We start from the raw sequence: 25,559 nt of genomic DNA, 5'->3' as shown, positions 1-25,559 counted from the left end.
GAATGTTTAAAGTTTGCTGCAATTTATAAGATGTTATCGACTAATAGAGACTTTTTAACGATTGTAATTACATATAAAATATATTTTTCTGCATAATATGAAGAGTTCAGGCGCAAAACGTGATATAAACCATTTTCTTTCTCTTTTATAGTTAAAGCCATTATTGTATGTCAGTAAGGGCTAATCGTAGGCCCGCTATTTTGCTGCAAAACGCGATTGATCCTTATGAAATTGTATTGGATAAATCCCGGGGTTTTTTGTGGGTTTTTTTTAATCAAAACACCATATACGCCAATTAAAAAAGTCACTTTTACTGAAAATAAAAAATGGACATATCGCGTTTTGCGCCTAAACTCTTCATATATTAGTGGCTGTATATTAAACGTGTTTCTGATCGTTCTAATATTTGTACTAGGTCATATCTCATTTTATTTCCTAAAAAAGATTTTTTTCGCACGTACACCTCAGCTGTTGCTATTAATAATAGTCCTGGGCTCGGCTGTTCAAAGCATAGTTAAATTAACCCTGGGTTGTCCTGGACAGACAGCCCGGATAGCTGAGGTATGTACCCAGGACAGCATGCTTGAACCTTAATTGGATATAAGCACGAAAATAAGTTGAAATGAAATGAAATGTTCGTTTAGTCCATTGGGCCACGCTGAGTTAAACGAGTTAAACGTTGAATCCAAACAGATCCAGCAATGTTCCGTTTCGTTTTGTCATTATTGTAAATTTAAAAAATTTAAAATGATATATGTAACACATTTAATTTCACATTATATTGTGTGTGCTGTATTTAGTTGTATCAGACTGTTTCAGTATTTACCATAGGTATTGTCCAAGGTAAAAGGCAGGTAATAAAGTGATGTGCTCAATGTCTGCTTTACGCTTTACGGGACGTCTATGTTTTGGGAGGACACCGTCTGACATGGTAACATGGCTCAGTTCGTCTTCTCGCTTATAACTTATAACTTCTCGCTTATAACACCTAATGCGGCGTTAACACAGTGCCGATTATGGCTCCCGTTTGAGATCAGACAGCGCTACGACATGAAAAGTGAAAAAGTCGGATTACTATCCTCAATGATCTGGAATGTCCTATCATTGTCTGAACGCAGCCGTATACGTTCGTAACAGAGTCCTACGGATCGGGAATGGTCCGGAGAGGTCGGCCAAGCACTCCCGACAGTTAGGTGCGTCCCGTAACATTCGGGAAACTCAGCCGATTTTGTCTAGTCGGATTACAATCGTGATTATGTCGTGACAGATTCTGCTGTATCGGATCAAAATCGTAACAATGTCCTGTGTTGTCTGGACGGTGTCTGGACGTGTCTGGACGGTGTCCTGTGGATCGGGACGCTGTCGTGATGAACGGGCATGATCTGGACTATCACGTGACTAACGGTTTTGTAACGGATGTCTTCCGTCAGCGTCGGTTCACTGCCGGGTCACTGTTTGATCTCTGTCGGATCGCATTCGGGAGAATCGGGACGCTGTCGGGACAGATTTGGTAGTTTTTTTACCATGCGAAAGATACAAATCGGATCAGAATCGGATTGAGAACTGGAGAATCGGGACGAATTCGGCTGGAAACGGCTGAATCGGGACGCTTCCTGAACAATATCTGATTGTTGTCGTAATTTCCCGCCACGAGTCACAGGATCTTGATCAGACTTTTGACAAATTTTAATCGGAAATGGTCCTATCAAGGACGGCAGTAAAAATCCTGAATGTGTGACTGAAGCTTAACACTGGGCCAATTTGGCTATTTTTCGTTCCTGCCAGTGCACCACGGCTGGCATAGCAAAGGCCTCGGTATGTGTTATCCTGTCTGTGGGATGGTGCATATAAGTGATCCCTTGCTACTAATGTAAAAATGTTTCCTCTCTAAGACTATATGTCAAACTTACCAAATGTTTGACATCCAATAACCGCTTATTAATAAATCAACGTGCTCTAGTGGTGTCGTTAAACAAAACAAACTTTAAACTTTATTTATTTGTTAAAATTTAAGTTTTACTGATCACAATTTAAAAATCCCCAAACAACTTACCAACGATATTAATGAGACCGAACATAAGTCCTGGGTTAGAAACAATTGTCAGATAACTCCCTTCCATGTTTCCTTTAGGACCTTGACTGCACGACAACAAATTGTAGATCTTCGTTATGGATCCTGCAATATAAAAAACCCCACAAAAACATGTGGTTAAGCCATCGGACATAAGACTGGTAGGTACAAGATTCGAAGCCCGGTACCGGCTCCCACCGAGTTTTAACGACTGACCTAGTAAGTGTAACAGTAAGACCACTACACCCCCTTCTCTTGCACTAACCACTAAACAACTAACAACTAACCCACTGTCCTGGACAGACATACCAGATAGCTGAGGTGTGTGTCTAGGACAGCGTGCTTGAACCTTAATTGGATATCCCATCTGTGTGATGGTGCATATAAAATTACTACTAATGAAAAAATTGTTGCGGGTTTCCTCTACAAGACGCTATGCCAAAATTACCAAATGTTTGACATCCATTAGCCGATGATGAATAAATCCACGCATGTGCTCTAGTGGTGTCGTTAAACAAAACTCATTTGTATGCTAAAATTACCAAATGATCAACTGTTTGACATCCAACAGCCTATGATTAATAAAGCAATGTGCTCTAGTGGTGTCGTTAAACAAAACACACTGTATGCTAAAATTACCAAATGATCAACTGTTTGACATCCAACAACCTATGATTAATAAAGCAATGTGCTGCAGTGGCGTCGTTAAACAAAACACACTGTATGCTAAAATTACCAAATGATCAACTGTTTGACATCCAACAGCCTATGATTAATAAAGCAATGTGCTCTAGTGGTGTCGTTAAACAAAACACACTGTATGCTAAAATTACCAAATGATCAACTGTTTGACATCCAACAGCCTATGATTAATAAAGCAATGTGCTCTAGTGGCGTCGTTAAACAAAACACACTGTATGCTAAAATTACCAAATGATCAACTGTTTTTCATCCAACAGCCTATGATTAATAAAGCAATGTGCTGCAGTGGCGTCGTTAAACAAAACACACTGTATGCTAAAATTACCAAATGATCAACTGTTTGACATCCAACAACCTATGATTAATAAAGCAATGTGCTGCAGTGGCGTCGTTAAACAAAACACACTGTATGCTAAAATTACCAAATGATCAACTGTTTTTCATCCAACAGCCTATGATTAATAAAGCAATGTGCTGCAGTGGCGTCGTTAAACAAAACACACTGTATGCTAAAATTACCAAATGATCAACTGTTTGACATCCAACAGCCTATGATTAATAAAGCAATGTGCTCTAGTGGTGCCGTTAAACAAAACACACTGTATGCTAAAATTACCAAATGATCAACTGTTTGACATCCAACAGCCTATGATTAATAAAGCAATGTGCTCTAGTGGTGTCGTTAAACAAAACACACTGTATGCTAAAATTACCAAATGATCAACTGTTTGACATCCAACAGCCTATGATTAATAAAGCAATGTGCTCTAGTGGCGTCGTTAAACAAAACACACTGTATGCTAAAATTACCAAATGATCAACTGTTTGACATCCAACAGCCTATGATTAATAAAGCAATGTGCTCTAGTGGTGCCGTTAAACAAAACCCACTGTATGCTAAAATTACCAAATGATCAACTGTTTGACATCCAACAGCCTATGATTAATAAAGCAATGTGCTCTAGTGGTGTCGTTAAACAAAACACACTGTATGCTAAAATTACCAAATGATCAACTGTTTGACATCCAACAGCCTATGATTAATAAAGCAATGTGCTGCAGTGGCGTCGTTAAACAAAACACACTGTATGCTAAAATTACCAAATGATCAACTGTTTGACATCCAACAGCCTATGATTAATAAAGCAATGTGCTGCAGTGGCGTCGTTAAACAAAACACACTGTATGCTAAAATTACCAAATGATCAACTGTTTGACATCCAACAGCCTATGATTAATAAAGCAATGTGCTCTAGTGGTGTCGTTAAACAAAACACACTGTATGCTAAAATTACCAAATGATCAACTGTTTGACATCCAACAGCCTATGATTAATAAAGCAATGTGCTGCAGTGGCGTCGTTAAACAAAACACACTGTATGCTAAAATTATCAAATGATCAACTGTTTGACATCCAACAGCCTATGATTAATAAAGCAATGTGCTGCAGTGGCGTCGTTAAACAAAACACACTGTATGCTAAAATTACCAAATGATCAACTGTTTGACATCCAACAACCTATGATTAATAAAGCAATGTGCTGCAGTGGCGTCGTTAAACAAAACACACTGTATGCTAAAATTACCAAATGATCAACTGTTTTTCATCCAACAGCCTATGATTAATAAAGCAATGTGCTGCAGTGGCGTCGTTAAACAAAACACACTGTATGCTAAAATTACCAAATGATCAACTGTTTGACATCCAACAGCCTATGATTAATAAAGCAATGTGCTCTAGTGGCGTCGTTAAACAAAACACACTGTATGCTAAAATTACCAAATGATCAACTGTTTGACATCCAACAACCTATGATTAATAAAGCAATGTGCTGCAGTGGCGTCGTTAAACAAAACACACTGTATGCTAAAATTACCAAATGATCAACTGTTTTTCATCCAACAGCCTATGATTAATAAAGCAATGTGCTGCAGTGGCGTCGTTAAACAAAACACACTGTATGCTAAAATTACCAAATGATCAACTGTTTGACATCCAACAGCCTATGATTAATAAAGCAATGTGCTCTAGTGGTGTCGTTAAACAAAACACACTGTATGCTAAAATTACCAAATGATCAACTGTTTGACATCCAGCAGCCTATGATTAATAAAGCAATGTGCTCTAGTGGCGTCGTTAAACAAAACACACTGTATGCTAAAATTACCAAATGATCAACTGTTTGACATCCAACAGCCTATGATTAATAAAGCAATGTGCTCTAGTGGTGTCGTTAAACAAAACACACTGTATGCTAAAATTACCAAATGATCAACTGTTTGACATCCAACAGCCTATAATTAATAAAGCAATGAGCTCTAGTGGTGCCGTTAAACAAAACACACTGTATGCTAAAATTACCAAATGATCAACTGTTTGACATCCAACAGCCTATGATTAATAAAGCAATGTGCTCTAGTGGCGTCGTTAAACAAAACACACTGTATGCTAAAATTACCAAATGATCAACTGTTTGACATCCAACAGCCTATGATTAATAAAGCAATGTGCTCTAGTGGCGTCGTTAAACAAAACACACTGTATGCTAAAATTACCAAATGATCAACTGTTTGACATCCAACAGCCTATGATTAATAAAGCAATGTGCTCTAGTGGTGTCGTTAAACAAAACACACTGTATGCTAAAATTACCAAATGATCAACTGTTTGACATCCAACAGCCTATAATTAATAAAGCAATGTGCTCTAGTGGTGCCGTTAAACAAAACACACTGTATGCTAAAATTACCAAATGATCAACTGTTTGACATCCAACAGCCTATGATTAATAAAGCAATGTGCTGCAGTGACGTCGTTAAACAAAACACACTGTATGCTAAAATTACCAAATGATCAACTGTTTGACATCCAACAGCCTATGATTAATAAAGCAATGTGCTCTAGTGGTGTCGTTAAACAAAACACACTGTATGCTAAAATTACCAAATGATCAACTGTTTGACATCCAACAGCCTATGATTAATAAAGCAATGTGCTGCAGTGGCGTCGTTAAACAAAACACACTGTATGCTAAAATTACCAAATGATCAACTGTTTGACATCCAACAGCCTATGATTAATAAAGCAATGTGCTGCAGTGGCGTCGTTAAACAAAACACACTGTATGCTAAAATTACCAAATGATCAACTGTTTGACATCCAACAGCCTATGATTAATAAAGCAATGTGCTCTAGTGGTGTCGTTAAACATCACACACTGTATGCTAAAATTACCAAATGATCAACTGTTTGACATCCAACAGCCTATGATTAATAAAGCAATGTGCTCTAGTGGTGCCGTTAAACAAAACACACTGTATGCTAAAATTACCAAATGATCAACTGTTTGACATCCAACAGCCTATGATTAATAAATCAATGTCCTGCAGTGGCGTCGGTAAACAAAATAAACTTTAACTTTTTTGGTGCATTTGATTTACATCTCCCTGGTGATCTGTGAACTTACTCAGCCCTGTACCGAGATGCGAACCCGAAACCTTCCAGCTGTCGATGTCTTAAAGGGACATTCCTGAGTTTGCTGCAATTTTGAAGATGTTATCGACTAACAGAGACTTTTAACTATTGTATTTGCATATCAAATATATTTTTCGGCATAAAATATTAGTGACTGTATATTAAACGTGTTTCTGATCGTTCTAATATTTGTACTAGGTTAAATTTCATTTTATTTCCTAAAATATATTTTTTTCGTACGAAATTATTTGGAGACAAAATCCAGTTTGGGCTTCTTACACATATTAACACGACCAGAAACACATTGAATATACAGACACTGATATTCTAAACAAGAAAATATATTTAATATGTAAGTTTAATCGTAGAAGTATTTTATTAGTCGGAAACATCTTACAATGCAGCAAACTCAGGAATGTCCCTTTAACCACATTGCCAAAGAGGCTGGCGACTGTCCAGATCATATGTGGACCGATCCTGCAACATAGACGGTCAATACAGTGACCGTTCAGAACTCGCCAGGCGTTTGATGTTAACGAGGTTTTTTTTTAAAGTACTCTTTACATCCTGTTCAATCGCCAGGATGTTACACAATTCAGAACACTTCAAAAAAGACATGAGCGTTATTTATAAGCGTTTATTGGTCTCCCGATGAGATTTAACACGACTAGACGAGAAAAATCCATTAATTCAGACCAGAAAGTAAGATTTAGTCACGAGTACCATATGGATGTGTGAGAGAGGGAGGAAAAAGAAGACAAAACCCTACTTGAATAAGTATACGTAGATGATTTTGTGCCAAAACAAAATCAGTCAATGCCTTAGAAAATACCCATTCAATAATGTTCCGGTTAAATACGTAGGTGCTGACGGGTTTGTTCCTGTAGTGTGTGTATTAGCGATTAATAAGTCACATATTTGTTATCAGCGAACTCGAACATTATCAGTGTAATGCTATTCAGCGTCAAACATAGGGTTATTGTTGTATTAGAGCGGGCATCTTTGCCTACCAGTGGTTAGCAGCAATTCCGTGTTTCCTGACGGCAGAGTGCGATTTTAACCGTCCAAATGTTCGTATAGCTCTCGAAACGGGCTACCATTACTTTTCCGTAATGACAGGGAAAAGAAGGGAATCTACAGGCACATTTTAAACTCTGGCTGTTTAGTGGTCAACATATTGTGATTTTAAAACTTGGTTGAAAGAAAAGGAGGGGAAATCCGCTTCCGACTCACAGACTACTCTTACTGAAAAGACAGCAGGAAATCGTTTATAAAAGCACATTTGTCATAGCCAGAAGTATACTGAGACTGCCACTCTCAAGATTAATTAGACATTTACCCACGGGGCAAAATGGAAAAATGGATTCGGCGTGCTGTAAAAGATTTGCCACCTAAAACCATGTCTACAAATATCTAGGTGAACAACCTAGGTGGACAACCTTGCTAACAAGATACTGGAAATTTGTAGGTCGCTGTTAAATATGATCGACCTCTACGAAATTCACGCAGCGTTTTCTACTTATTTTTCAAAATCCGAGATGGCCATCATAATGCACAACATTCGAAATAGTATCGAAAATGGTGAAAATTTCTGATGGGTTCACCAAATCCATTTCAGATCTATTTAACATCTTAAAACTGCAGTGTCTGAAATATTTTTTATTATTATTTAAGCATTTAGAATAGATGATCCAGTTCTGTTTGGTACATAAAAGGCCCACCACATCGCTATAGTTCGGCAATGCTGGCTTATCTACATTATCTAGGTCAACTGCAAACCCAATGGCCAGCTTGTTTTTCTTCAATTAGCGGGACGCCAGTAGAACTGGGAATTTACGCGATTTGCGCAGGCGCTAAGCTTCTCACGTGATTTTAAACAAATTTAACTGTCTTGATTGAGGGGTCGTCTTATACCTCCAAAATATATTTATATCCATCGAGGTATGGTACAATACCTTTCCTGGGGTCGGTGGGGGATTTGCCTTGGAATTTTGACAGTGACCAGCGGTTGACATACGCGTTACATGTAATGGGGTGTTAATAATTACGTAACGCTCTAGGTGTAGAGGAAGAGGGCGGTATGTTCGATATACGTAACATTTATGAAGATTATGTTATTTCTATTCATTACTTAGACCTAAAAATGTGGGTTTTTTTTTTAATGCGCGGTCGGTCTAGGATCGATTCCCATCGGCGGGATTGTTCCAGCCAGTGCGCCGTGACTGGTATATAAAAGGCCATGGTATGTGATATCCTGTCTGTGAGATGGTATATATAAATGATCCCTTGCTGAAAAAAAACAAATAATAAAAAATATTTTTAAAATGTAGCGGGTTTTCAAGGCGCGTGTGAAGGGATTTCAGGGGGGTTGCGGGTTATAGACTGCGTTGAGCGAAGTTTATATGGCCATGTTCCTCCAGAAAATATATTATTATTTTTTTTTTTATCTTGGTCAGGGAAGGGTTTCGACCCCCAATACCCTCCCCCCTGCACATGCGCCCGTTTCCTCTCTTAGGTTATATGTCAAAATTACCAAACGTTTGACATCCAAAAGCAGATGATTATTAAGTCAATCTGCTCTAACACTGATGTTGTTAAAGAAAACAAACTAACTTTATCCTTTCCAAACGAAATAATATTTATTTGAATTTGTCGATTTTACCACACGTGAAATTAAAAAGTGAAAACGGTCATTTTCTACTTTAGTATATTTTATTAAAAATATATACATGATCAATGTGTTATACAAACTAAACTTTGAAAGTTCTACTAACACTTTATAAAATATTAATTCTTAAATAGGAAGGTACGATTGTCGATAGTACGTTGTCAAGATCAAAACCGGTTTTAACGAAAGAATAGTACGTATCCTCAACCGAACGTTCTTTGTACAGTGCAAGAATTCTCATTTTATTTTTTGAGACGAACCCTACAATTTCAAATCCGCAAACGCACCTGTTAACTAAAATTGACAACAGGCTGTCGTTTGTGCTTTGCCGAGCAATGGCCGCACAGGCGACGAATCGAGCGTATACTCTTGACATTCTCCGTTCAAAGCGAACACACGAATTTTAAAAAAGTGCAGTAAGTTCAACTGCACTTTTAAAAAATTCGTGTGTATTTCATATTTGTGCATGATATTATTATATGGTAACCAGACACTGTAACTTTAATATATATCTTATATATTTATTGCCACAGCTTATCTGACATGTAATGCATTGTCAATGGTGTCGGCATCTTGCAAAACACTTGACAATGTCACTGACTTGGTGTCCTTGGTATTTTAGAAACGTCCTTCTTACCGGGTGTATTTAGGGCTTAACGGTCAACCATATCACGTGTCATAAAGATACATTCACAGACAGTTATATATCAGTAAACTATTGTCTGGAGGCAGGTGCTTCAAAGATGTGAATCTCATCTGTCTCCTTTTGTCATGGAATAGCATGATGTATCAACTTTACCCAGATGCCTCCCCTCCTCCCCACCTTTTGGACCGGTTGTAGACCATATGTAGAACAAAAATAAAAAATCATATCCACATGTACATATATGATATTATGACCCCAGTTTGTCAGTAAGGATGTTGCATCATGATGTGTCTGCATCTTCTTGAATACCCGAAACTTTGAAAGGCCAAATAACAGAAGGGTATAAGTCGCTCCTAGTTGCCACGTGGAAAGCTGGTAGACATTGGCAATGGTACCTCCAATGTCTTCACATTGTGGTATATTAATTATTCCGCTTTTCAATGTTGATGGTCCTTGCCGAAAGCATAACGAATCCACGTATTTGGTAGCAATAAAGAGTATGAATGCCATACCCATCAGTACCGCGAGTTATGACATTTGTACCTGTATGCCCCGATGAAGCATAGACAGCATGCAGTGCAAGCCATGGGTCAGTCTCATGGAATGAACAGAGGTCGTGGATGTCTGTGTCTGAACTACATACATTTGCAAACATATATATATATATATATATATATATATATATATATATATATATATATATATATATATATTTACTTCGGGTATACTTTGTGATATGGATGTCCTATCCATATGTAAAAGACCAGACAACAAGTAGTTGGCGTCATTTGTAAGAAAGTAATCCTATTCTCACAGCTTTAGTAAGTTTTGTCCGAGATCAGAGTTCGCTGTTCCCTACCTTTGTCATTCATTGGACAAGTACGTCTATCTCCTTTCTGAACGATATGTCCATTAAAAAACGAGATCAAGAGAACTAATACCTGGCAGTGAATTAAGGTAGTCCACAACCCTGTCTGCCAAGGATTTGAAAGTGTGTGTGTGTGTGTGTGTGTGTGTGTGTGCGTGCGTGCGTGCGTGTTTGCGTGTGTGTGCATGTGAGGAGATAATTGATAGGAATTATGCATACTACTTGCATAGAATCTACAATACGGGTTGGAACCGATGTTGGTGGTTGTGGGGAAAGAAGCTGGATTTTGCTTCTTAACAAAGACTTTGGTGATGTGCTGCTGTGCGGCTCGCTTGTGATCAGCCACTGCATATTATATAGTGCACATCCAGGTTTTGTCTCTCATCAAAGTCAGAAAGAATTGTTGCAAAAAATTATCCCTTTGTCTTCTTTTTTTCTGTCAATTTTTTTAATTTTTTTAATGTGACTTGTTATTTGTTGCATCTTTTTCTGAAGTAGTTACAGATGGTTGTTGAGTCTCAGAAGTTATATTCTTCGTGATTCGCACCAAGTTCAATATGCTTGTAACTCGGGGTTATTTTTTGTTGGCTTTCTCGAAATGTCGAGTGCAGCCAAATATGTATGTGCATCCTTCGTTCAATTTCACAAACTCAACAGACCACCTGTTTTCTTGGAGAATCTTGTGATCGATACTTTCATGATCTGATCCATTGGTATTTTAATACATGTTTATCACCATTCAGAGAGCAATTGGAATGTTTCGTTCAAGAGTTACTAATAAACAGCAGAGAGTCAGAGCTTTTGAATATTTCACATCTCTACATAAAAGTAACTTTGTTTTGATCAGAGCTTTGGCAGATAAAACCTCCAAAAACGTACTAGGAATTGGTAAACTGTTTCAAGGAATCCTTCCCCATTTCCTGTATGTTTCAAGTGGAATGCACCCACACGACCATTCATCCAGGGTGGGGCGGTGTCAGAACAGAACAGAACAGAACTTTATTACACCCAGGCCGTTACCGCTTTATCAAGTGTATCTGATGCCTATCCCAAAAGGCAATTTAAGGAGAAACATTCTCACGTTCCATATTGTTAGAACTATCAGTTCAAGTTAAAGTTTGTTTTGTTTAATGACACCTCTAGATCACACTGATGTATTAATCATCGGCTGTTGGATCAAACATTTGGTAATTCTGACATATAGTCTAAGAGAGGAAACCTGCTACATGTGTCCTTTAGTAGCAAGGGATCTTTTATATGCACCATCCCACGGACAGGATATCACATACCACGGCCTTGGATATACCAGTTTTAGTGCACTGGCTAGAATGAGAAATAGTCCAATGGGCCCATCGACGGGGATCGATCCTAGACCGACCTTGCATCAAGCGAGCGCTTTACTACTGGGCTACATTCTGCCCCCTGAGTCTACTGACAAGGTGACAAGGTCCCTAATCCAGCTCCTAATAAATAATTAGGAGCTGGATTAGGGACATCGCATGTGAAGTCTTAACTACACAGAAATATATCTAAAGTTGATCTTACAAGTGCTTTAAACAATTGCTCATAGTAGCGGGTACCCTATTTAAAATGTTTACCCATTACTAAACTTACAAGAAACAAACGTGAAGGTAAAACAATATATAACATTTTCATAATTTATGAATCAAATAGTTTATCAGTCCCTTTCACCCCCAACACACACCCCATAAAAAAAGACCCCCCCCCCCCCCCGAAAAAATAAAAAATCATTGTTATAATTTATTAAAACCAATGCCATTCAGTGAAAACATGATCAAAGTGATGAAAAATAATCAACTGATTATTGCAAAGAGAAGAAACACCACTATTGGCAATATTATCAAAATGAATAAACTTAGACAGCCTCAACCTAACAGAGACATGTGTAATACTTGGGGGTGCAGACCCTGTCATCGACCAAGGTGTAAATCATGTGATACTATGACTGTTTCTAAAGCCATTCTAAACAGAGACGATGTTTCATTCCCCATTAGACACACCCTGAATTGCCAATCAGATTTTGTGATTTATTCACTGACTTGCGCTAAATGCAGCATGCAATATGTGGGTCAGACAGTCACCCCCTTTAGCACGAGTCTTTCAGGTCATCGTTACAATATAAAATACAATAATGTATGTATGTATGCCCACAAATGGGAAAAATATCCGCCCGGTCCCCCCCTCCCCTAACCTTAACCCCAACCCCAACCCCAACCCCAACCCCAACCCTAACCCCTAACCCTAACCCTAACCCTAACCCTAACCCTTAACCCCTAACCCTAACTAAAAATAATAATGGAGGGGACCGGGCGGATATTATACCCCACCACCTCCACCATAATGGAAATGTTAAGAATTGGAAAGTGGAGACTGATGAATGATATCTCCATATTAACCATAACATGAACCCGCATAAAACTATGTGATTGGTGCTGTGACTTAACTTAAGTCAAAATAATACAATAAAACGTTTAAAGCCCCTTATGTAGCTCCAAACTTTAATCAGTCTGAACACTGTTATGTGTGTCACCTGCTTGAAAAGGTATCCAATTTGGATAAAAAGAAACTCAACATAGCAGAGTTCCTTTGAATTCACAGACTGAAATCAGTTTGGCCACGTGGTCTAAATGAGCATCATCTCAGTGGCTTTGGGTAGCTTTGTTGTTTTAATCAGTCCCTTTGTTGTTTTAATCAGTCCCTTTGTTGTTTTAATCAGTCCCTTTCATTACAAATGTACCTGATTAGTTCTCTTTGTTTATTTAGCTTGTGTTGTTTTAGATTTTGTTCACTTTGTCTGTCCCCCCCCCCCCCCCCCGCCCCGGAGGTGGTCACTGGCGAAGTCAGAGGCTAGATCCGGGGCGGGCGTGCCTGAACCCTTGTGGATAGGGGCACGTTAATAGAGTTGCCCGTTGCCCACTTTGTCTGTTTTTAACTTCATTTTAGTTGTGTTTTATTCCCCTGAGGAAGTTTAAAGGTTTTAACCAAAACGTTGGGATTTTTTAGATAGTTTTTAAAGACAAGTTCAATACATATTCAAAACTACCAGATCATTAATAAACTTCCGCATGAATTATGCTAACCATCAACCGATAACTACATCAAAATACATGCATAATGTTAACACACTCAGTCTAGTAGGTGTCATATTTCTTTGTGAGCTTGTTTTACCAAGTCTGTATATTATTATTAGATTCCATATCTGATGACATTATCAAAATACATGCATAATTTGAACAAACTCAGTCTAGTAGGTGTCATATTTCTTTGTGAACATGTTTTACCAAGTCTGTATATTATTATTAGATTCCATATCTGATTACATCAAAATACATGCATAATTTGAACACACTCAGTCTAGTAGGTGTTATATTTCTTTGTGAGCATGTTTTACCAACTCTGTATATTATTATTATTATTATTATTATTATCAGATAACATTTCTCTATTTGTGACAGCCATTTTCGGTAATTTTATCTCCTTATTAAGATACTACAAAAATATGGCAATAAATATACAAAATAAAATCATTAAGGGGATTTTATACTTGGTAAACCCATTAGACAATTTAATCATTTTGGTGGTCATTTTGAATGATGAGCAATATGCTGTTATCTTAGATTTTGAAAAGTACTTGATCGAATTGGCCGTCTTGATTCCTTAAATTGATACAAATCGATAAAAAAATAAATATATAAAAAATCTACCAATATTTACATATATAAATTAGTTTCCGTGCTTACCCCCTAACAAATAGGTGATGGACAGTGGGTTAGTTGTTAGTGGTTAGTGAGAGAAAAGAGCGTGTAGTTGTCTTATACCTTCTTATTGAATCGTTAAAACTCGCCGGTGTAAAGCTGGAAGGAATATAAGCCTGTTGGCCAATCCCAAATTTGATTTTCAAACAAATATTGTTTAAAGTCCTAGGGAAAAAACAACTTAAAAATAAACCAGGTATGAAGGTCCGGGTAGGACTATGGTTCCTAAGCTAAGGAGGTCCGATAGGCCTACTGTTCCTGCGGACCTTGGTTCCCACGGACCTGCGTTCCTTTTACGCCGGTACCGGGCTGCGAACCCTGTACCTACCATCCAGGTAGGTCCGATAACTTAACCACGACACCACCGAGGCCGACTAACTCTAAAACGGACTATTGGGCAAGTTGAAAACACTGCGTGATTATCACAGAGCTCGGCACTGTATTTAACAGCGACCTTCACATTTTCAGTAGCTTGTTGGCCAGGTTATCCACCTAGGTTGTAAGCCTAGATGTATGTTGATATGGTTTCCAGTAGCTTGTTGGCCAGGTTATCCACCTAGGTTGTAAGCCTAGATGTATGTTGATATGATTTCCACTAGCTTGTTGGCCAGGTTGTCCACCTAGGTTGTAAGCCTAGATGTAAGTTGATATGATTTCCAGTAGCTTGTTGGCCAGGTTGTCCACCTAGGTTGTATGCCTAGATGTACGTTGATATGGTTTCCAGTAGCTTGCTGGCCAGGTTGTCCACCTAGGTTGTAAGCCTAGATGTATGTCGATATGATTTCCAGTAGCTTGCTGGCCAGGTTGTCCACCTAGGTTGTAAGCCTAGATGTATGTCGATATGATTTCCAGTAGCTTGCTGGCCAGGTTGTCCACCTAGGTTGTAAGCCTAGATGTACGTCGATATGGTTTCCAGTAGCTTGCTGGCCAGGTTGTCCACCTAGGTTGTAAGCCTAGATGTACGTCGATATGATTTCCAGTAGCTTGCTGGCCAGGTTGTCCACCTAGGTTGTAAGCCTAGATGTACGTCGATATGGTTTCCAGTAGCTTGCTGGCCAGGTTGTCCACCTAGGTTGTAAGCCTAGATGTACGTCGATATGATTTCCAGTAGCTTGCTGGCCAGGTTGTCCACCTAGGTTGTAAGCCTAGATGTATGTCGATATGATTTCCAGTAGCTTGTTGGCCAGGTTGTCCACCTAGGTTGTAAGCCTAGATATATGTTGATATGGTTTTCAGTGGCAAACCTTTTACAGCACGCCGGGTTCATTTTTCGAGAAATAAAAGAAGGATTTGCCCCCTGGATAAATACTGAACATGCACGAGAGAAAGCTTCCTGAAAATGTAACCCGTGTCTCCCACAGCTGAGAATTCATTCATATATTTACCTTTATTTGACAACCATAACGGCAATAACTGATGACTTTTGTTTGTACTGGAGTGTCGTTAAATATTGATTGATTTATTCTTTGATTTGATTTGATTTGATCTGATCTGATCTGATCTGATCTGCTTGATTTGATTTGATTTGATGGGATTGGATTGGATTGGATTGGATTGGATTGGATTGGATTGGATTGGATTGGATTGGATTGGATTGGATCTGATCTGATCTGATCTGATCTGTTATAATATGATCTGCTTGATTTGATCTGATCTGATTTGATTGATTGATTGATTAATGTTACTCACTCACTCACTCACTCACTCACTCAATCACTTACTCACAACTCACTCACTCATTCCTGAACGAGAAATGTGTAGCCACGTGAGGAGTACTCACCTAGCGGGTTGTCTGGGTTGTTGGGCTCGCCGTACACCTTGAGCAGGAAGATGAGCATGACGGTGTAGATGATGGCGGTGTTGAAGTACGACACGTAGAAGGTGGCACCGAGGCCGCCGATGAATGTGTAGGCGCCAATCACGGCCGACACGAGCACGGTGGCGTACTCTAGGCTGATGTTGGCCACCAGGTTCGTGATGACAACTGCGCCGCCTGCAAGAAGATCACTTATCAAATACTCGTCTAATACTCGTCAATCTTTTAACAGATCACTCGTCAAATACTCGTCTAATACTCGTTAAATAATCAACAGTGCTTTAACAGATCACTCGTCTAATACTCGTCAAATACACGTCTAATACTCGTCAACCTTTTAACATATCACTCGTCAAACACTCATCTAATACTCGTCAATCGTTTGACAGACCACTCGTCAAATACAAGTCAAATACACGCCTAATAATCGACAAACTCTTGTGTAATACTTGAAACTTATTTAACAGATCACTCGTCTAATACTCGTTAAATCATCAATAATCCTTTAACAGATCACTCGTCAAATACTCGTCAATCTTTTAACAGATCACTCGTCAAATATACGCCTAATAATCGACAAATACTTGTGTCATACTTGAAACTCCTTTAACAGACCACTCGTCAAATACTCGTCTACTACTTGTTAAATAATCAACAGTCCTTCAAAGGGACATTCCTGAGTTTGCTACAATTTTAAAGATGTTATCGACTAACAGAGACTTTATAACTATTGAAATTACACATCAAATTAATTTTTTCTGCATAAAATATTAGTGATTGTATATTAAACGTCTTTCTGATCGTTCTAATATTTGACCTGGGTTAAATTTCATTTTATTTCCTAATTTATTTATTTTTTCGTACATACGAAATTATATTTTAAGACAAACTCCAGTTTGGGCTTCTTACAAATATTAAGACGACCAGAAACACATTGAATACACAGACACTGATGTTCTAAACAAGAAAGTATATTTAATATGTAAGTTTAATTAGTTTTATTAGTCGGAAACATCTTACAATGCAGCAAACTGAGGAATGTCCCTTTAACAGATCACTAGTCAAATACTCGTCTAATACTCCTCAATCTTTTGACAGATCACTCGTTAAATAATCGTCTAATACTCGTCAATCTTTTGACAGATCACTCGTCAAATACTCGTCAAATTCACGCCTAATAATCGACACATACTTGTGTAATACTTGAAACTCCTTTAACAGACCACTCGTCAAATACTCGTTAAATAATCAACAGTCCTTTAACAGATCACTCGTCAAATACTCGTTAAATAATCAACAGTCCTTTAAAGGGACATTCCTGAGTTTTCTGCAATTTTTAAGATGTTATCAACGAATAGAGACTTTTTAACTATTGAAATTACACATCAAATACATTTTTCTGCATACAATATTAGTAATTGTATATTAAACATGTTTCTGATCGTTCTAATATTTGACCTGTGTTAAATTTCATTTCCTAATTTTATTTTTTTTCGTACGTACGAAATTATTTGAAGACAAAATCCAATATTAAGACGACCAGAAACACATTGAATATACAGACACTGATATTCTAAACAAAAAAATATATTTAATTTGTAAGTTTAATCGTAGAAATATTTTATTAGTCGGAAACATCTTACAATACAGCAAACTGAGGAATGTCCCTTTAACAGATCACTCTTCTAATTCTCTGCCACAGTTAATTTATTTGTGTGCCTATATCCAAAAGAGGTTCAGGCCCGTCCACCCCACGTCCAGTCTCTGACAAGGCCAGTGGCTGAACTTCGGACAAAAGGTATTTAATTAATGTCAAATACTCAACAGTCCTTTAACAAATCACTCGTCAAATACTCAACAATCCTTTAAAAAATCACTCGTCAAATACTCGTGAAAAATAGTTGTCTAATGCTCCTCTAATACGTGTCTAATATGAGTCTAATACCGTCACCAATACCGTCACCAATACCATACATCCAATGAAAACAAACAACACGATCGAAATCGATTACACTCTGACATATAGTTAACTTGACAATCATTTCTCTGTGACGCGTAAGTGCAAGGGCTGTAAATAACCTTTAGTAGAAAAAGATGTTAAAATTTGCTTAAAACCCGGTTTTTGAGGATATGTAAGAAATATAATAATACATTTGTGTCCGTTAGATACCATTTATCGTACAACTCGTTGTTTAAAAACGTATCAAACTAGCTTTCGCTTGTTAAATAATTTTAAAACAACTCGTTGTAAGACAAATGTTACCTAACGGCCACTCAATGTAGTATTCTGTATTTATTGCACATCCGTTAGAGAACACTCCAATATACCACACCGATATACCACATGTAGTATATATATATATATATATATATATATATATATATATATTTTTTTTTTTTTTTTTTTTTTTTTTTTTTTTTTTTTTATTATTATTATTTTTTTTTTTTTTTTTTTAAGACAGCCGATTGGTTGATTCATTATATATGCCGAAGCTACAGCAATGAAATAGACATGGCCGCAATTAATTATAAGTTGATTTGGAAATGACATATATTTCTTTAAACAGAAACAAATAGAATACTACAAAATATATACCATTTGACAGTCACTAGTTTACAAACTCAGGGCCGTATCTAGAGCAGGGCGCACATTAAGTCAATACTTTTCATAAATTGCAGGGCGAGTTGCTTCCCACTATTTATCAACTTTAAAATGGCGGGGAACGTTTTTATGTTGTTGGAAGATTTATTTTATTATAATGATGCAAGTAATAAAGACAACAAAAAGAATCAGAGCATAGAATAAAAATTCTCCAACTACAAAAATGGACACTTTTTTAAACTGGAAAAGGGACGTTTTTGTGTTTTCGCCCACAGACGCCTACTAGAAGGAAGGAAGGAAATGTTTTACTTAACGACGCACTCAACACATTTTATTTACGGTTATATGGGGTCAGACAGATATTGAGAGAGGAAACCCGCTGTCGCCACTCCATAGGCTACTCTTTTCGATTAGCAGCTTTTATATGCACTATCCCACAGACAGGGTATTACATACCACGACCTTTGATATACCAGTCGTGGTACACTGGCTGGAACGAGAAATAGCCCAATGGGGCCATCGACGGGAATCGATCTCAGACCGATCGCGCATCGAGCGAGCACTTTACCACTGAGCTATGTCCCGCCCCTCAGATGCCTACTAGATCTTTTATATACACCATCCCACAGACAGGGTAGTACATACCACGACCTTTGATATACCAGTCGTGGTGCACTGGCTGGAACAAGAAATAGCCCAATGGGGCCACCGATTGGGGATCGATACCAGACCGACCGCGCATCGATCGAGCGAGCGCTTTACCACTGAGCTACGTCCCGCCCCTCAGACGCCTATTAGATACGGCCCTGAGCATTGGAATTAATGAACTTACCTAACATGAGCATAGCGGTGACCGTTATGTTGGTGAGCAGGGCGAACACACAGAAGACCTTGTGGGTGTTCCGGCCGAACCTCGCCCTGACGACCTGCAGAAAGGTTTTAGCGCCAGGAGCCCGGATCTTCAGCTGGACGGACAAGATGGAGAAGAGAAGGATCTGAACCGTGGCCCCAGCCGCGTACCAGAACGGCCCTGCTATACCATACTGTGGAACAGAAGAAAGGAATGTTAACGACACCACTAGTGCAAATTGATTAATTAATTATCATCTATTGGATGTCAAACATTTGGTAATTCTGTCATCAGAGGAAACCCCGCTAAATGTTTTCCTAATGCAGCAAGGGATCTTTTATATGCACTTTGCAACAGACAGGAAAGCACATACCATGACCTTTGACCAGTTGTGGTGCACTGGTTGGAACGGAAACAAATCCAATCAGTTGCATGCATCCACCGAGGTGGTTCGATCCTGTGACGCAAGCACCTGAAGCGAACACTCAGCAGACTGAGTTAAATCCCACCCCTACTATGGAACAAAGAAATATGTACACCCAGGCTGTCGTCTGCGGCACATGAGGATGTTAACATACAACAGTCAGTATAATTGTAACAAGATGGTGGGTGTACAATAACGGCCATACTATAAAGTACAAAAATATACAAAACTACACAGGCTATCAACCAGAATGTTTGAAAATATTCATAATAAACTACAAACAATAGAAAGTTTTCTCAGTGCATCGACATTTTAAAGGGACATTCCTGAGTTTGCTTCATTGTAAGATGTGTCCGCAAAAATACAATATTTCTACGATTAAGCTTACATATTAAATATATTGTTTTGTTTAAAATATCAGTGTCTGTATATTCAATGTGTTTCTGGCCGTCTTGATATTTGTAAGAAGCCCAAACTGGATTTTAGGAAATAAAATGAAATTAACCTTTTACAAATAGTAAACGATCAGAAACACGTTTAATATACAGTCACTAATATTTTAAGCCGAAAAATATATTCGATACGTAATTGCAATCGATAAAAAGTATCTGTTAGTCGACAACATCTTAAAAATTGCAGCAAACTCAGGAATGTCCCTTTAAAAGTAAATCTAAATATGTCACCCATATTTACAAGTCTATTTGACCACTCTGTAATACAATTAATTCTAAATAGGTGACCCATCTTCAGAAGCCGATTTGACCACGTTGTAGTAATATTACACGTAAATCAAAATAGGTGACCCATTTGCAGAAGTCGATTTAACCATTGTATAATACTTTTACGAGTAAATATAAATAGGTGACCCATCTTCAGAAGTCGACTTGACTATTGTATAATACTATTACGAGTAAACATAAATAGGTGACCCATCTTCAGAAGTCGACTTGACTATTGTATAATACTATTACGAGTAAACATAAATAGGTGACCCATCTTCAGAAGTCGACTTGACTATTGTATAATACTATTACGAGTAAACATAAATAGGTGACCCATCTTCAGAAGTCGACTTGACTATTGTATACCATTACAAGTAATTCTAAATAGGTGCCCATCTTCAGAACTCGATTTGACCATGTAGTACTATTACAAGTAAATGTAAATAGGTGACCCATCTTCAGAACTCGATTTGACCATGTAGTACTATTACAAGTAAATGTAAATAGGTGATCCAACTTCAGAACTCGATTTGACCATGTAGTAAGTACTATTACAAGTAATTCTAACTAGGTGCCCATCTTCAGAACTCGATTTGACCATGTAGTACTATCACAAGTAAATCTAAATAGGTGACCCAACTTCAGAACTCGATTTGACCATGTAGCAGTACTATTACAAATAAATGCAAATAGGTGCTGCATCTTCACACATATCTTTGATCATTTTCTAATAATATTACGAACAAATCTAAATAAATTACCCATCTTCACAAGTCGATTGTTAGACAATCTGAAGTACCTATAAAATGAAATCAATGAAGGTGATAGAAAGCACCATTTTCTACATAGCCGACTCCGTTTGGGTACCAATGATTTGAATGTTCACAAATATGTACGACACGTGCCAGATACCACTTCTTGTACTTGTGGGCATCCAGTTGAAGATGCTGAACATTTTTTATGTTTTGTCCAACATACATTACAGCTCGCAATACCCATTTACTGAACTATTATAATCTCAAGTGTCATACTTTACTATTTGGAGATTCTAATTTAAGTGCCCAAGATAATATCTCAATACTTAAATCTGTTCAGAATTTTCTTATTAATAGTAAGCGTTTCGAGATCATTTAACCATTTAACCATTCTGTTTGCTATTTATTCTTTGTTTCTTCTACACCTTCCTCTCTTGTATTTTAATCCCCAACTATCCGTGTTATCTTTATTGTAATATTGTTCTAGTCATCTTGATGTATATTTGTTAAATGTAGGGTGAGGCCTTAATATAGGCACTTGCCTGTTGGCTAATCCCAAATTTGATATAAAAATAAATATGGTTTAAACGAAATCAATGAATTGCACGACATAGAAAGGAAACAAAAGTTAATTAACTATTATAAATGGACACATGAACACCTATAACTGAAGTTAGGGCTCTTAACTCGCAGCTATTGGATGTCAAACATATCGTAAACAATAAAAGGAAATGGATGTTTCTTTAATGACGCTCCAATGCACTACTTAATCACAAGTGTTACAAAAGAAACGTGCTACATGGAGATTTTTTTATTTACTCCACAAAACATCAGATAGCCGGGCATGTAAAAGACACTGTGGCACGGAATTTACACCTAGCCGATTGGACAGACGAACGGGGATAACCAATCAGAACTATCCTTGTGTAGGACAGACCAAAGGGGATAACCAATAGAAAACATCCCTTGTGTGGGACAGACCAACAGGGACAACCAATTTAAATACTCCCTGTTTAGGACAGGCCGAGATAACCAATCAGGACACTTCTAGCGTGAGACAGGCCGAGATAACCAATCAGAACACTTCTTATGTGAGACAGGCCGAGATAACCAATCAGAACACTTCTTGCGTGAGACAGGCCGCGATAACCAATCAGAACACTTCTTATGTGAGACAGGCCGAGATAACCAATCAGAACACTTCTAGCGTGAGACAGGCCGAGATAACCAATCAGAACACTTCCTGTGCAAGACGGGCCGAGATAACCAATCAGGACACTTCTTGCGTGTGACGGATAGACGGGAATAACCAATCAGAACGTTCTTTGTGCAAGACAGCTCTGACTGGATTCTGTAGATGATGGCGAATCAAAAAGCAAACCAAACATTTTAACAACTTTTGAAATGGATATACCTTAGAAAACTTTAAAACAATATTTGATAATATAATACGTAATACCTCTTTTTGTTTTACAGAATAAATTCGAACAGATATGCGTAATGCCATTTAAAGCAGGCATGTTTAACTATGGGACGGACCCACTGGGACTCGAGTGAGATAGAAGTTTCATTAGCAATTTATATCCGTCCTTCAAATATATTATTTTGCTCATCGGCCGAAATATCGGTTATAGATACTGACACTACAATGAATGAATGAATGAATGAATGAATGAGTGAATGTTTAACGACAAAATACATCGGCTATTGGGTGACAGACAACAGTAAAGATATAAATGACTTGACGATCAATGATTCAATATCAATATAAAATTAAAAAAAGGAATGTAAAGAGCTGTGCAAAGCACAAACAGCACAAGTATATTAAAATTTTGTGTATGTAAATATCACAGCTAAGTATATTAAAATGTTGAAGAAAAGTAAACATGTCGCGTGAATTTCAAGACTGACAAAATACACCGTGCAACAGTAGTCGCAATAACAGTATAAAGTCGCTTAATTCCAACGTTTACGCTTTGCAAACAATAACTGTTTTTAAGAATATTTCACTTAAAAAGATGAAACTTGCAAAAGTTAAAAAAAAATTTTTTTTTTAATAAGAACTCCATAAATAAATTTAGTAGTGTCAAGGTTAGAGGGTTCTGATATTATTACCGTACCATCGTGACATATGGTTAAGGACCACACAGATATTGAGAGAGGAAACCCGCTGTCGCCACTTCATGGGCTACTCATTTCGATTATCAGCAAGGGATATTTTATATGCACCATCCCACAGACAGGGTAGTACATACCACGGCATTTGATATACCAATCGTGGTGTACTGGCTGGAACGAGAAATAGCCCAATGGGCCCACCGACGGGGATCGATCCCACACCGACCGCACATTGAGCGAGCGCTGTACCACTGAGCTACGTTCCCCCCCCCCCCCCCCCCCCCCCGTTGTAATTGCGTCATGCCGTAGGCAAATGCTTCTAATTAACAAAGTTAATGATTGAAATATTGCCGTTTGGCTCTGAAAACAGTATTTCACGTTGGTGAATCCGCGAAATCCCTTCGAGAATGTTTGTGGCCTTAAACTAAATGCCATTGGGCCCAACCAAATTAAAGGGACATTCCTAAGTTTCTGACAGATAAAAGTATATTTGATATGTAATTACAATAGTTAAAAAGTCTCTGTTAGTCGATAACATCTTAACAATTGCAGTAAACTCAGGAATGTCCCTTTAATGTTGTGAATCTGCCGCTGTTTCACCAACTGATTTTATGCAAGGAATAAAATCACAGCTGTGGAATAATTGCGATATAACTGAATGTATATATTTATAAATATTTAATGGACAATCAAGGGATAGCCAGTACAATATGCCTCGTGGGAACCCCAGAGAAATTATATAAAGTGGTAGATATAAAATAGCCATAGTCGACCAAACACAAGTCATCAATAGAGTGAAAAGGCCACAGTAACCATATTAATTAATTAAAGGGACATTCCTGAGTTTTCTGCAATTTTTAAGATATTATCGACTAGCAGAGACTTTTTAACGATTGTAATTACATATCAAATATATTTTTCTGCATAAAATATTAGTGGCTGTATATTAAATGTGTTTCTGATCGTTCTAATATTTGTACTAGGTTAAATTTCTTTTTATTTCCTAAATTTTTTGTGAAGACAAAATCCAGTTTGGGCTTCTTACAAACAGATTGAATATACAGACACTGATATTCTAAACAAGAAAATATATTTAATATGTAAGTTTAATCGTAGAAATATTTTATTAGTCGGAAACATCTTACAATGCAGCAAACTCAGGAATGTCCCATTAATATGTGTATGAGTATATACAATAAAACACACCACAGTTTTGACAGTGATTCATGAGTGCATGTCATCACAGCTCTACTTATTTTAATGAGCTCTGTCCTTTGCTAGTTTTGATTTAGTAAAGTAGTCTGGGAGTGGCAGTCTTCTTTTGGGCGGTTCATGAAAGGTGTAATGCGCAGTTAAAGATCTAGACAGAATGGAATCAACCATTATTTTGCCAAATGCCCATTAGATTCTGTTTGGTGCAGCTATACATTCTTGATAGCGGATAACGATTTTGTCGTACAGGTTTTGAATACATCGGGGTTCCAGAAAATTACTCGATAACCGAAAAACTTTTTTTTCTTCTTTTTTTCTTGTGAAATGTGAAGATTATATTTTGAATCGCATGCCCACAAAAAAAAAAAAAAAAATCAAAAAAAAAAATACACGCATATTATTCATCACTACTACTTTTAAAATTTAAATTATTATATTATTACGCAAGTGTAGTCGACAGGTTAACAGTTTGAATTTGAATTACCAGTGGCGGAACTTAGGGGGAGAATCCGAGGAATTCCTTCGGGAACGTTTGTGGCTTTCGGCCACATGGCATTGGGCCCCCTAAATGAATTACATAGCCACGTTGACACAGAAGAAAGAAAATGGTTTATTTAATGACGCACTCAACACATTTTATTTAAGGTTATATGGCGTCGGACATATGGTTAAGGACAACACAGATATTGAGGGAGAAAACCCGCTGTCGCCGCTTCATGGGCTACTCTTTTTGACTTCAGATTTCAGATCAGTTTTTACATGCCTATACCCACTAGGGTTCAGGCATGTCTCCCCCTGGTCTTATCCCTGGCATGGCCAGCGATTCGGACCAGGGGGAGATCTTTTTTGATTAG

The 25,559-nt window shown here is 37.7% G+C and overlaps 1 protein-coding gene across 1 annotated transcript in view; it reads right to left on the bottom strand.

Moving 5' to 3' along the window:
* The window catches only part of LOC121389747 (urea-proton symporter DUR3-like), a 95,435-nt gene that overhangs the window by 44,309 nt on the left and 25,567 nt on the right, over positions 1 to 25,559 (bottom strand). Inside the window, exons 3-5 of the mRNA XM_041521396.1 lie at positions 19,457 to 19,667; positions 15,987 to 16,199; positions 2,054 to 2,176 (exon numbers count right to left, since the gene is read on the bottom strand). Coding sequence (XP_041377330.1) covers positions 2,054 to 2,176; positions 15,987 to 16,199; positions 19,457 to 19,667 — 547 coding nt within the window. The remainder of the gene's footprint in view (positions 1 to 2,053; positions 2,177 to 15,986; positions 16,200 to 19,456; positions 19,668 to 25,559) is intronic.

This window comes from Gigantopelta aegis, chromosome 15 (assembly GCF_016097555.1).
Source record: "Gigantopelta aegis isolate Gae_Host chromosome 15, Gae_host_genome, whole genome shotgun sequence".
NCBI classification, from domain to species: Eukaryota; Metazoa; Mollusca; class Gastropoda; order Neomphalida; family Peltospiridae; genus Gigantopelta; species Gigantopelta aegis.
Note: the sequence above shows the minus strand (reverse complement) of the source record. Positions and strands in the feature narration are given on the sequence as shown.